The 14,519-nt window shown below is 32.8% G+C and overlaps 1 protein-coding gene across 1 annotated transcript; it reads right to left on the bottom strand.

Annotated features, from left to right (window-relative positions):
* Positions 1–1,157: 1,157 nt before the first annotated feature.
* LOC113510147 (UDP-glucosyltransferase 2-like) lies at positions 1,158–11,993 on the bottom strand. Its single transcript, XM_052901160.1, has 8 exons — positions 11,825–11,993; positions 9,570–9,651; positions 8,553–8,745; positions 8,070–8,267; positions 6,462–6,687; positions 3,281–3,500; positions 2,246–2,465; positions 1,158–1,499 (listed from the first exon to the last, which is right to left on the bottom strand). The coding sequence occupies exons 1-8, from the start codon at positions 11,975–11,977 to the stop codon at positions 1,172–1,174; spliced, it is 1,620 nt and encodes a 539-aa protein (XP_052757120.1). The 5' UTR covers positions 11,978–11,993; the 3' UTR covers positions 1,158–1,171.
* Positions 11,994–14,519: the final 2,526 nt, after the last annotated feature.

The following is a 14,519-nucleotide window of genomic DNA, read 5'->3' as shown; positions in this document are numbered from 1 at the left end:
TGTACGGTGGTGAAAATCAGCAGCAGGTATCAACCCGAACAATTCCTCAGAACACTCCCCATGGTAAATTCGATAGAAGATGCACAGAGATGCAACATCTCTGTGCATTTCTATGTATATAAATCTGGCCTTGTGGTCCCGGTATGGAATAGGTCATCCCTTTCTTTCCCGTGGGTTTTGTAAGAGTCCGTCAATCCGCCTGCCAAGCGTGGTAGCTATTGGCAAAACCAAGGGGGAGGTTTATGTTCAGCAGTGGACAGTTAAAGGCTGATATGATGATGAAATTTGTGAGTTTGAATGTTAGGTGTAATCTACGGTATTACAAATCCAATTTTGAAAATTTTTTCACTGTTCATACTTCTTATATTATATACTATTACTTATTTTATAATATAAGTATATATTTTCAATAATTAATCACAATCAATGTAATTAAAGTCGGCAAAAAATCTGTAATAATTTGCTTTGAAATAAATGAAATAAAGGAATAAAATCTATAGAAAAAGTATTCAATACTTTCAGCTTTATAAAAAAGTCCGACACAATACATATAAAAGTTTAATATCTCATCAAAAAAAAAAAATGGTTTTGATGTTAAAAGCAAAATTAAATTTGCATACAGGTTTGACGTATACTTTACAAATTCTTATAAAAATAAATAGCTAAAATAAAGTGGGAATTTCATAGAGATAATGTTTATTTATTATAGCATGTTAATTTATGCAGTTGGTAAGAAGATATTGCGAAATAAAAACAAAAAGCGGGTAAAATTATTTTGTTGTTGCTTGCGCTGGTCGTGAGAGAACAGTAGGTAGGGCGCAGAAGGGAGGGACGTAAGAGGAACTATGACAAATGCGCGCACATCAAATTGCTAAATAGGCCATTCTGTTTAAAATCTTAGAGAACATTAGTGCAGTACTTTCACACACGGCAAAATACCTGCCTTACTAAAATGTGTTGAACAGTTTAAAAGTTATACAAACAAATTAGTACCCGTGCGAAGCCGGGATGGGTTGCTAGTTAATATAATAATGTCAATAAGATAATAAATATAGGAGTATGAATAATAAAAATCAATGTCATTTTTATCAATTAAATATTTATAGAAATATGAAAAACAAGAGACGTGTTACTAAAAAAAACAAGAGACGTGTTACTATAATCGTAAACTTTATTTTTTAAGCGATTGACTATTAACAATTTTATTATTTTTCTTATTTTTTGTTTTAATAGTATTGGTTTTTACAATTTTATTGTTTGCAATGTATGAATGAAGTACTGGCAACACAATCACCGCTATGATGATAAAAATGACAGCTACTAATCCAATAAGATCGAGGTACAACTTTTGGTAAAACGACAATGTTATAGCTGGTGAACGGAGGTGCGGCGCCCCGCGTGTCCGAACCACGTGCTCCACCCAATGTACTAGCTCCTCTCCAGCACTTACTATGCGATCATGATATATTCGTGATTGCTCTTTTGCTTTTTCTAGGTAACTGTAAATAAAAAAGTTTTTTTTTAATGGATGATAATAGGTAACCCCGCCTGCGCTAACGGTATACGTTGGCGGGGCAACAGTGTGGGATCATAGATATGAACGAAAAAAGGCAGGTCAGTTAGCCTATCGTGATGAATACACTTGGAATACAGCTCAATGGCTTGTAGGGGAATCACGGGAAGGTCGACCTGGTTGAGTATATTGCTAGCAATAGAGCTCTTAGTCTCCATGACTAACAATCCCTTTCCCCAATAAAAAAAAGTCTATAATTATTTAATTTTTACGCCAGAGTTGTAATGGGATTTCTATTTAAGGTTCTTGATACTTGTTTGCTTCATCTCCTTTCATAAATCGTTTTATACACATACGAGTACTCGGTTTTAAAGATACTTGGCTCCTTTCTCAGATAGCAGTTACAATACCAGATTTGAATGAACATAGGTCTCTTTATCCTTATCATAGTGTGCACTTTAAACCAAATTGCCTCACATTACTGTATTACGAATGCGGTCTGCCGACATTTTGATCACTTTTATCACCTAGATAATTTTCGTTATCACCGGCCGATATTGTAGCGATAATTATTCCGATTGTGCAATAGACTCTCATATAGTAATTAATTCAATTAATCATCAACATTGATATCTCTTTTTATATCGACTATCTTATTCTTAACGAATCCACATTAAATACATATAATTTCATATAATAATTGAAATTAATTTTATAATTATTGGTAATAACCTGGCATTATTAAGAACTTCGTTTATAGCTATTTTCAAATCGTGAGCTATCATCGAAGATAACTGTACTTTTTTGCCAAAACCTTTAATCACTGATTTATCAACATTCTGGTATTGATCTGAAAATAATGGAATTCCAATAATTGGTATTCCAAAATAGATTGCTTCAGTGATTGATAGAAGACCACCATGCGTAATGAAGAGGATGCAGTTGGGATGAGCTGAAATGACAAATAAAATTATGTATCTGATAATATATATATATATATCTTTATTGCACTAAAACATACAGTAACAACAATAAGTTAATAACAATGTTAGCAAAGGCGAACTTATCTCTAAAAGAGATTTCTTCCAGTCAACGCAATGGCACAGGAAGTAGTGAGTGATGATATGACTGATGGTAAATTTTATGTGTAAGCTTAGCTTAGTATAGTATTGAAAACTATTTCTATACTAACGTAGCACTGGGTTTATTTATGCAATATATATTTTATAATGCTGAATTTTGATGTAAAGAGCAAGATTCTTTGTAATCTGATATATTTAATGTTGTTAACGACAAATTCAATGCTTTTCATGTCTGCAAATGATGATTAACAATCATCATTTTTATTCGTTTATTTGTTTGGCCAACTTCCAGTAGTATTAAGATATAACTCATTAAATTAATAATTAATAATAATTGACATGTAAGCGAAATTATATTTATTTTATTTTAATTTGGTTATGATTATTCTTTGTCTTGTTGATTGTATTGTCAAATATTTCATATTTATTTGTAATCAAGTAATGGTAATAGTATTTGAATGTTCCGATGTTAATATAATTGCTGTTCTTAAATTGTTGCATGCCCGATAGGCTATAACTGTTGATACTGATGTCAAATTCAAAGCAATGGTTACTGCTATATGTATGTACACAGTTAGCAATAAAATTCTATTCTATTCTATTCTATTCTAATAATGGAACTGCAATATTGAATGATAGCTCGAAAAATGTGAATTACAAAGATCAGTACAACGTACAAACTCACATAAAACACTTTGTTGTGGTACCCATTTTCGAATATGCACATTTTTCAGCGTATTTATTTCATTATCTTCATATTTCCAAATTACTGTCTGATTCAATTCACTGAATGTTTTCATGAGTTCACGCTTAACATTGTCGGGTAATTCAGAACTTTTTACAATGGAACCAATGCTGAAGTAAATTACTCCATATTTAGAATTGTTCATTATTTTTTGCAAGTCCTGTCAATAAGCAAAATGTAATTATAATGCATTAATTTCGAGGTTTTTTTTTTAATGAGTGGTAATGATATGGTAACCCCGTATGGGCTATCGGTATACACTGGCGGGGCACCAGTGATAGATGACTGATAAGGATGAAAGCAGATCAGTTAGCCCATCCTGACGAATTTAACTAGAATTAGACAGATGGTTTCCAGGGGGAATAACGTGGAGGTCGACCGGATAGGGTATACTGCTGGTAATGGGGCTATTTGTTCCCATTACTAACAATCCCTTTTCCCCTAATTTTGTTTTATATGTGTGTATAAGTAAAACAACACTAACAAGGGATGATAAGTGAACATTATTTGTGATGAAGATAAAGTCAGATCGGTTGGTCTGTTAGGATAAATCAGGAACTAATCGTGATTCTTCTTAAGAAGTATGTTTAGCAGTGGACGGATAATAATATAATAATAAATAATAAATAATAGGATAATGGCTGAGATGATGATGATGAAGATTTTCAAGAAGACCCACCATAGTACTATTGGCGTGTATTTACTGGGTACAGAAAAATAACACCTGAGTCCTCAGGAATGGCAACGCATGGGGGGTATTATGGGCGAAACAGTACACTCTGTTATGTCCATGGTACTGCTCATGTCTATAGGTGACGGTTACCACTTTACATCAGGTGGGCCGTCAGCTTGTTTGCCATTCTAAGTTGTATAAAAAAAAGTAATTTCTCTTATTTAACAAAAACAACTTGAGCCTTTCTCTTTTTTTGCACAATTAGGCTGTTGTACTATATTTGAACTTATTCAGCATTTATACTGCCGCATAGACCCCCTCTTGTAGGATTTTAAATATCTAAAATTAAGGTAATTTTACATTTAAGCCTATTATAAAATTAACTCTCATATTGTAATTTGTGTCACTCAATAGCAATACTCATGGCGAAAACATATATTTGTATTTTATTTTATAATAAACTTGTAAACTTAACCCGTAATATTAAGAGATAAGTTTACAGTAGTGGCGCCTCAGAATCTGCCCTATTGTCTAGTTACTTTTGTTATTATGTACATGAATTCCGCAGTACAAAAATAAACATACAACCTGTCCATGTAAAGTAAACAAAATTGGTGTGATGTCGTGCGTCAAAGGGGCTCTAATAGTATGAACAGATGGTGAATGGAACTTACTAATATTAAATATGCGAGAGAGTGTTTGTTTACTATTTGTTGCTGCTATATGCCCATGTGATGGTAAACAGTGTTACCGTAGCCTATGTACGCCTGTAACACAACGGATGTTATTCGCGCGTTGCCGAAACCTTAAACCTTTTTGAAGAACCTAATACTATAGTCTCTAGGGAAAGTCTCGACAGAAAGACCATTCCACAACCTGATTGTCTACGGGAGGAAGCTCGTTTGAAACCGCACAGTGCGTGTCTATTTTGGTTCTAAGGTGTAAGATTGGATTCATTGCCGGTAGCGAGCAGTGCAATGGTGGAATAACTCCAATTTAACTCTAATTAATCAAAATATTGAAATATTCTTTATTGCGATAAAACATACAGTAATAGTAACAATTAGATATAATGTAAGTAATGGATAAATTTATCTCATACAATAGTACAAACAATAGTACCAAGAAAAGTCTGTTTCAATAGCATTTAATGTTTCATAAAATTTTATTGAAATTGCCACATAAACACTCTCATGAATATTGGTAACGAATCGAAATATTCGATCAATTACTCGATCTTTTATTTCTACTACTATTGAATATCAATGGATTGTCTTATGGTCGTGTCGATTATTTTGTTTGTTTACATTATATTAAAATAAAAATAAACTATATGGTTTTATCTATGGATATCATTTATATTTGGAATGAAATAAATATTTATTTGCCAAAACGCTTTTACATGGATGATTAACTCTACGAATTACACATTAGACATAGAAGGCTATATCATGTAATTTGGAAATGTGATTTAGCCATGGTGATATATTAAGTACTTGGTTGAGATATAAACATGCAAACAATAAAACAAACCTAAAAAATAAACCTAACAAAAATAAATTAAGAATAAGACCATCATTTTAAAAATATTTGACATGTTTGTGTGATATTATTAATATTATATGAGCCATTAACTGGCCACCGCTTAACATAGGCCTCCCCCATAAGGGAGGCTTTGTTGGTAGTTGCCACGTTTGACAGGCGGGTTGGCAACCGCAGTTACAGTTATATAGCATAGGAACGGAAGGGGCCGGCCATTCTATACTAATGATTTTAGGGACAGAAATTGTATGATTAAAAATCAAAAACGATATAAAATTTTGAAAAGGTTCTCTCTGAAGAGATTGAGATGTGAAACCTAAAATTTCGTATTTTATCGATCCATATTAGCTTGAGAAAATCATTCAATTTTACAGAAGATTTCTTTAACAGGATCCTATGATTTCGATATTATCTTGTTATATAGTCAAATAACTTGAGCATGTTTTTTTTTATACAACTTAGAATGGCAAACAAGCTGACGGCCCACCTGATGGAAAGTGGTAACCGTCGCCTATAGACATGAGTAGTATCATGGACATAACAGAGTGTACTGTTTCGCCCATAATACATGATTTTTACTATGAATACATTTTTATATTTTCAAATTTTATTTAGGAAAGTTTGTATATCGTATGCTTTATTATTTATTACTCTAAATTAGAATTATTTGTTGCAAACAGTATAATTAATAACACTACGCTTCTTACTGACATTATGAATATGAATGAGTTTGTTTATTACCTCTTATCGCCGTAACCGCTTAATCAATAAGAAATTCGATATACATGAGCTAACAAAGAAGAAGTTAGGTTACTTTTTATACTCAGTCAGTGAAGAAAGTCGCAGGTAAAAGCTAGATGGTAGTATATGAAAGTGGAGACAGCCTTAGTACCATGAAATACTTACATTTGGTAAGGATTTCACTTGAGCTTCGATATGAAATCCTCCAACGGGCTTGTAATTTTGGGGTAAACTTATCGCTTGTGCCAACATAGCGGCATCACAGTTAGACAGTATCAATGACGCATTGTATCTCATATCTTCTAACGCTGATATAGGAGTACTTCTTCCTCGCTTGCTCATGAAAGGAATCAGTAGACTGTATAATTTTTGCTCTTCGATTGAATATTGACTGTAAGTGTAAGTGTAAGAAAAAAACTGTGTAATTATCATTATCCTTTATGCTATAATTATAGATTATGTCCTATAAAAAACTAACTTTGATTGTGACAGTTATTTTGTTAAAAAAACTAAATTACTGAATCGATTTTGATAAAAATTCTAAGGGAGGTATTCCCAAGAGACTACAGCTTGGGGTTCTTTAAAAGGGGGGTAAAGAGGTTTCTTCGCTGGTATTACAGGTGTTCATAGGCTACGGTAACCGTTTACCATCAGGTGAGCCGTATGCTTGTTTGCCATCTCAGTGGTATAAAAAAACATGGGACCAATCTGTATTAATTAATTATTAATTAATAGTGTAATTTTTTTTATAATTTCCTATCAGATAAAAAAGAGAGTTCCTAATCAGTTTAGAACTGATGGAGTTATTAGGTTAAAAATATAAAAAAAAAATAGAACTGGGTACCTTCTTCTTTTCGAAGTTGGTTGACTTTGTACAAAAGTCGATTGCTTGGGTACCTCTGTCCTATTCGTGTTTCAACCGTGAAGCAGCTGTGTTTGCATGGCTGTGCTTCGGCTTGAAGAGTGGGATATGGCGTGAATTTACTGGGTACAGAGGAATAACACCTGAGTCCTCAGGAATTGCAACGCATGGGGGGTATCATGGGCGAAACAGTATACACTGTTATGTCCATGGTACCGCTCATGTCTATAGGCGACTATTACCACTTTCCATCAGGTGAGCCGTCAGCTTGTTTGCCATTCTAAGTTGTATACAAAAAAATAAGATCTTCATATCAGGCGTCTAGTGTCCACTGTTGAACATAGGTCTCCTCTATAAAGGGGTTTTATTGGTTTTAAATAAGATTTATCAATTGATATTTATTTAATAATAAATTTAAACACTTGTAAATGAAAAATCAGCAAATTGCTTCTGCAATATATAACTGTACTTGATAACTGACGAACAAGACGATTTTATCAGGCGCTTTTTTTTATACAACTTAGAATGGCAAACAAGCTGACGGCTCACCTGATGGAAAGTAGTAACCGTCGCCTATTGACATGAGCAGTACCATGGACATAACAGAGTATACTGTTTCGCGCATGAGACTCCCCATGCGTTGCCATTCCTGAGGACTCAGGTGTCATTCCTCTGTACCCTGTAAATTCACGCCATATCCCACCCTTCAAACCGAAACACAGCCATGCAAACACAACTGCTTCACGGTTGAAGCACGAATGGTACAGAGGTACCCAAGCAATCGACTCTTGTACAAAGTCTCCCTCCCTCTCCCTCCCTTCCTCCGCTTACGCTTAATGCTCTGTCTTACTTATTTATGTTCACGATTTCTGCAAATATTTTATTAAAAAGAAACATTTTGATAGACTTACAAGTGTTTGAAGTAATAAACTCGAATTTGATACCACAGTTGGGTCACACGTTGTTGGAACGTAAATGGGGGTGCAGTAAGACTGTTATAGCTTGGCACGTATGCTGGGCTCGTCACGTCATCAATTAGTTCGAGGATCATCCAATGAGGATTCAATGAAGACAGCCAGATATATGGACAATGCAGTACAGCTGACAAACTGGAAGAACTTAACCTTTATAGTTACTTTAAAAAATGTTTACTTTAGAAACCAAATAATAGAATCTGTTACAAGGAAACTTAATAAAAGGTAACCAGAGGGCCTACCATGAAATATTTTCCGAAATTTCGGAGCCAAACGAAATACAAATTTGATGTTCAAATCACGCAAAACTGTATGAAAAAGTTGACTCACTTTTTACGAAGCATTTGTATGGAGACCCTATATATAATCTAAGTCTGTTACATTATAGTTCGTAATAAATAAAAGGTTAGAATAACTTACCCTGAAAGTACCTCAGAAAAAAACCATTCTATTATGAGCACGTCGAAAATTTGCTTCGGATCGCTGATTAAGCGTTTAACTTCTTCATTCTCGAGTACTGTTTTTGTAGAATTTAGTGATGTATGAAAAGGATCAAAATTGAAATGTGTATTTAGGTGTGGATTTATAAAATTTGTGATATTTTTCAAAATTTCTGCAAAAAAACATTATCCTACAATAATAGATAGTAGATAAAGTTGAATTTAAAGTTCATTGACGATATTGGCCTTTTTTGAAATTACAATATTTACTTGTACACCTACAATTAAATTTTTTTTCAACACAGGGGGCAAAAAGCATGCGGCTCACCTGATGGTAAGTGACTACCGCCGCCCATGATCACCCACAACACCAACAGCATTGCAGGTGTGCTGCCGGCCTTTTAAAAAGGAATATGCTCTTTTTTTTAAGGTTATGATGTCGTATCGGTTCGGAAATACTGCTGCTGGAAGTTGATTCCAAAGAGTGGTTGTGCGTGGAAGAAAGTGTCTTGAAAACGCACGGTGCGTGACCGCCACTCGTTCAGATGGTTGGAATGAAACTTTAGTTTATGGCAGGTTGTACGGTGGTGAAAAACCAGAAAATATACATTACTCAAGGAAACCTTTTATAATAAAAAAATATTGGAATGAAACTAATACACGAGGGCGGTTGTACGGAAACGACTTTGTACCAATAGAAATTGTATGGTAAGCGTAAGGCTGACAATCTAGTTCCTCGACTTAATAGCGAACTACACCCACCGATGTACGGGATAATATTACTATTAATAACATGAATGTATATTAAAAAAAATAAAAAAAAACTTCTTGCCTGATGTTAATACAAGTTGAATAGCTCAATGTATTTAGCATTAATATAAACTTACATGGTTTCTGAAAGCTAATAGAACGTGTTTTCTGCAATTCTGAGCTTCTGTAATAACAAATTAATTAAATAAATAAAAAAAAATTAATTAAATTCTTGTTATTTACTTACTCGATTCTTGTTTTTTGTTAATATTAATTTGTGTCAAATTTGGATGTGTGTCTTGTAAAGGCATTGCTGCTATGTAAGTAACCTGCAACAGTGCGATATTAATCAATATGAATACTATAATAATTTATAGTTTGTTTCATTTGAATTTAATGTAAATGTAAATAAACGAATTGACCAGACCATAAGATATAGCTAGGCCAATAGTAGTATACAAATATAATAGTACAAAATAAAAACTGATTTCAAATTAATAGAACGTTTGATTCTTAATTTCATTTAGAGAGTATTCTGGGATAATTTCAACGAAACTTGATTACTTTTTCATGAAACTCAATCGAAACAAACTATATTCAAATATACTGTATTTTCAAATATATGTACTGGATTCCATTAATAGTGTTATATGTTTACTTATCTTAATCTAAATAAAAAAAGTCAATCTCACAATTTAGTTACCAGTCTCACGATAGGATCCATGGAAAATTGTTATTTTTATTTTGTTGAATTTGTTTTTTTTTTATTTATATATATAAATACTTAAAATGGTTAAACAGATGGATGTTTGGGATATCGATAGAATACTTACAGTATTCTTGTAACATTGGCTCCTTTCCCGTGGGTGTCATAAGAGACGAATAAGGGAGAGTAAGAGATGGGCAGTAGCGTCTTTCTTAAAACATCTCCAAAGTCTTACTGCGGTTGCCAATACGCCTGCCAAACACGGCAACTACTGGTAAAACCTCCCAAGGGGGAGGCTTATGTTCAGCAGTGGACAGTTGAAGGTTGCCACGTTAATGATGATATTTTTGGTTTATTGATGTCACATAGAAGATATATTAGATCAAAAGTATTTAAAAACGAATTTAAAACGCGGAATCGTGTGCTTATACTTTTCGCAACGAGCAATTTTTGTTCCAATAAAATAAACTGTAGCTTCCTTCTTACTTCCGTAATATGGTCACAAAAAATACAGACGAATCGAGAAAGGGACTGACCGACACTTCTTTTGAAGTCACTTAACAAGTACATCATGACTATTTATTATTAGGATAAATAATATATATATATATATATATATATATATATATATATATATATATATATATATATATATATATATATATATATTTTTTTTTTTTTTTTTTTTTTTTCTGTTATCCGGGTTGAGTGATATCTCAGTGAGAAGGATGTGGGTTTGAATCCCATTGGGTCGAGTTGGGAATTTAGAATGACAAAAAGCTGACGGCTTCCTGAAAGAAGATGGTTATATGTCGGAGGAAAAGATTGTTAGTCATGAGGGCTACCAGTCACATCGTTAGCAATATACCCTGTTAGGTCGATCCCCACGTGGTTCCCCCTGGAAACTATTGTGTTGATTTCCAGGTGTATCCTTCACGATGGACTAACTGACCCGCCTTTTTATTGTCACCTATAATCCCTCACTGGTGCTCCGTCAGCGTATACCGTTAGTACTGACAGCGTATACCGTTACCATTTTATTATTATCCATTAAAAAACCATTGCTTATAGCTCTGAACAGCACTATAGACATTATAAAGTATACTGTGACGCCCATTTTATGCGTTGCCACTTCTAAGAACAAAGGTGTTATGCCTGTACCCTGTAAATTTACTGTCATATCCAACTCTTCAAACCGAAACATTGTCATGCAAGTATAGCTGCTTTACGACAGAAACACTAATGGGACAAAGGTACCCAAGCAAATGAGTTTTAGTAATTTATTTAACATAATACAATAATTGACAAAATATTATTACAACATGCACGTATGTATTGAATTCCGATGAGTTTATTATTTTTATTTTTTTTGTGTAATAAATTTTATATATTTGTCTATACGCTAAAGTTGTGGCAGAATAAGATTGGACCATAATTTTCTTCTGATGGGAAACTTATAAAAACATATTTTATTCTAGCATATAAATGAATTCTTATTCTGATTTTTTTTTGCAATGATTTTGGGTATAAAACATTTGATCTTATTAATTAAAAGTACCTTACAAAATCTACTTAGGTCAAGCGTGCAAATATTAAAAATAAAAATTACAATGATTTAATTTAAAATTTTTTTTAGCATTTATACATTACGAAATTATATAATAATGAAATAACATTAATTAAAATATTAAGGAATGCGATACAATTTAATTTTAATTTATTAAATTTTTAATTTATAATTCTAAAAATAATTTAGTTCCTAAATATAGAGTTAGGTAAAATATATTCAATTATACCTCATGTCCAGCTTTCAGAAGTAGGCGTACACATCCTTCTCCAAGGATACCGTGGCTTAAAGTAGGTATGGGGAACACAACTAATATTTTATATCCATCGTAACAACACAAATATGAGAGCAGAACAACTAAATATACGCCTGCCTTCACCATTGTATTTTTATAAAATAAAATATAAATGAATGTGCCGATTTTTCTGTTTCTTGTTTGTATGACTGTATAAACAAAATAATATTCCAGTACACGCAAGTATCAGTCATTTTACTAATATAATAGAATTGTAAGTATAGACTGTCTGTTTATTATGATTTATTGTTATTATAACAGTCGTTTAATGCCCACTGCTGGATATCTGAACAGTTTGGATTTGAAAAAGGAAAATTAAGAAGCGTGCTTTATTTTAAATAAATAAGAAGAAAACTTTATGGACAAAAAGATTTTAGTAACTGCGATATTATTTGCTATGAGCAAAGCTTTTGATAGTGTATGTCATATAATTCTTTTATCTAAGCTCTAAAGATACGGAATTTGTGGTCAAGCTTTTAATTGGAATAAAAATTACTTAAGTGACTTAAGTCAATGTTTGGAAATAGGTAAACTAAGCAATATGAATATACAGTTTGTTGCTCAAGGTTAAAATTCAATTAATTTGGAGTGCCGCAGGGTAGTATCTTGGGGCCGCTGTTTTTCTTATTGTATATTAATAACCTCTCAAATGTAACCAAATATTCACGTATTTTATTTGATTATGACATATTGATTATTACTGATATGAGACCCAACGGTGACCACCATAAGGAAACAAATACTGTTAGAGATGCGGTTGAATGGTTAGTTTGCAACAATCTTCGCGTAAATGCACAGACAACTACATATAATACTACACATAATAATACTTGTTCTACATGGTCTTAGAAAAACCAGTATTCAAAAAACTGCTCTTGCAGCATACGATGGATTTGTTTCCTCTATTCTGAGATATGGACTAATAATAAAAGAAAATTATGATTTAATAAATCGTCCTTTTATAATACACGAAAATTGATTCGTACAATTTGTGGGGTTGATCCTTTTGAATTTCATAGGCTTTTTTTAAAAAAATTTAATATATTGACATGGATCTTTATGTACATATTTGAAATATGTGTGTTCATTAAAAATAACATGCACTTGTAAAAAAAAAAAAGTATGAAACAGGTGCACGCCAATTGGTGGGATTCTTCTATAACATGAGGGTTTAAGCAAGAAATTATGTTTGTTCATGTCAATGATACTATACAATGCGTTGCCAGATTCTATCAAGGAACTTTGAATTTCTAAATTTAGATCTGCGCTGTTTACCTAATTATAACAAGAACCTTTGTATAGTATTACTTATTCATGCAATAAGAATTTATGGCATTAAAATTAGTTTTTTTTTAATTGACTTTATGCTCAAATAGGCTATTTTTACATTCGATCATTTTATTTAATTTTTAAGCTTTCTACAACTTACGGACATATTTTTCTGTTTCATTTAGATAGAGGGAGACTTTGTACAAAAGTGGCTTGCTTGGGCACCTCTGTCTTATTTGTGTTTCTACCGTGAAGCAATTGTGTTTACATAACTATATTTCGGTTTGAAGGGTGGGATATGGCAGTGAATTTACAGGGTACGGAGAAATAACACCTGAGTCCTCAGGAATGGCAACGCATGGAGGGTATCACGGGCGAAATAGTATACTCTGTTTTGTCCATGGTATTGCTAATGTCTATAGGCGACGTTTACTACTTTCCATCAGATGGGCCGTCAGCTTGTTTGCCATTGTAAGTTGCATAAAAAAAAGATACTTTTTTATTAATATATCTATTATTAATTATAAATATTTCGCATGTTAGTTTCTGGCGTAACACGTTTGTATTTCACTAACAATACCAATATAATTACAGTCTTTGCCCGCAAGTAAACAAATAATAATTATTATTGGTATGACCAATAGAAAACGGAACAATAATTTTTAGAAATTTCGTCTCTGTCTATGTTTGTTCAGGCATCATACAAACACTACACGAAAATACTACTGTACCAAATTGGATGCGACTTTCACAGCGTGTACCCGAAGGTTCAACTTGAAAACTGGTGATGTTTAATGTCGATACGACATCTGGGACTAGTCTCTTCATTAGTTTTGAAGTCCACGCGTACAAAGTAGGGGGCAAGAAGTTAGTTATGAAATGTAGTTAAATAAAAACTGCTAGCACAAGTGTTTCCTTATAAAGATTAATACGCAACTGTAATTTCACAACACATACATACGAGTAGTGATGCGTTACTTGGACACGTTTATGTTATGTTAGTTTTTATCTGCGACTTTGTTTGTTTCACTGTAATATTTTTTTAATAGGTGAAAATGGAATAATTTGCTATGCTATTCGTACTGTATACCAGTACGAATAGCATAGCAAATTCTCAGGTGGGGGTTAGTCCATCGTAACGAATTTTACAAGAATTAATCACGATGGATTCCAGAGAGGATCACGTGAGCTCCATTATAAGGTATATCGCTAACAATGTAGTGTGTACATATGTATGTACATTCTTTCATTTTTGATAATAAAAGAATTTTCCAAATCGCTTTACAAGTGATGGAATTATGAGGTACCAAATATAAAAGAAATACAACCAAATTCAGTTCTTCCTTCTTTTTAAAGTTGG

Source organism: Galleria mellonella, unplaced genomic scaffold, assembly GCF_026898425.1.
Source record: "Galleria mellonella isolate WM207_F2 unplaced genomic scaffold, CSIRO_AGI_GalMel_v1 utg1267, whole genome shotgun sequence".
Lineage (NCBI taxonomy): Eukaryota > Metazoa > Arthropoda > Insecta > Lepidoptera > Pyralidae > Galleria > Galleria mellonella.
The sequence above is the reverse complement of the archived record's forward strand: the minus strand, read 5'-3'. Positions and strand labels throughout refer to the sequence as shown.

Coding starts and splice junctions, on each gene's coding strand:
- LOC113510147 (XM_052901160.1), bottom strand. CDS start 11,977: ATGGTGAAGGCAGGCGTATATTTAGTTGTTCTGCTCTCATATTTGTGT. Junction 8,268..8,552: donor TTTTCTGAGGTACTTTCAGG/GTAAGTTATTCT, acceptor AAGTTCTTCCAG/TTTGTCAGCTGTACTGCATT. Junction 1,500..2,245: donor GAAGTTCTTAATAATGCCAG/GTTATTACCAAT, acceptor TTTTATTTACAG/TTACCTAGAAAAAGCAAAAG.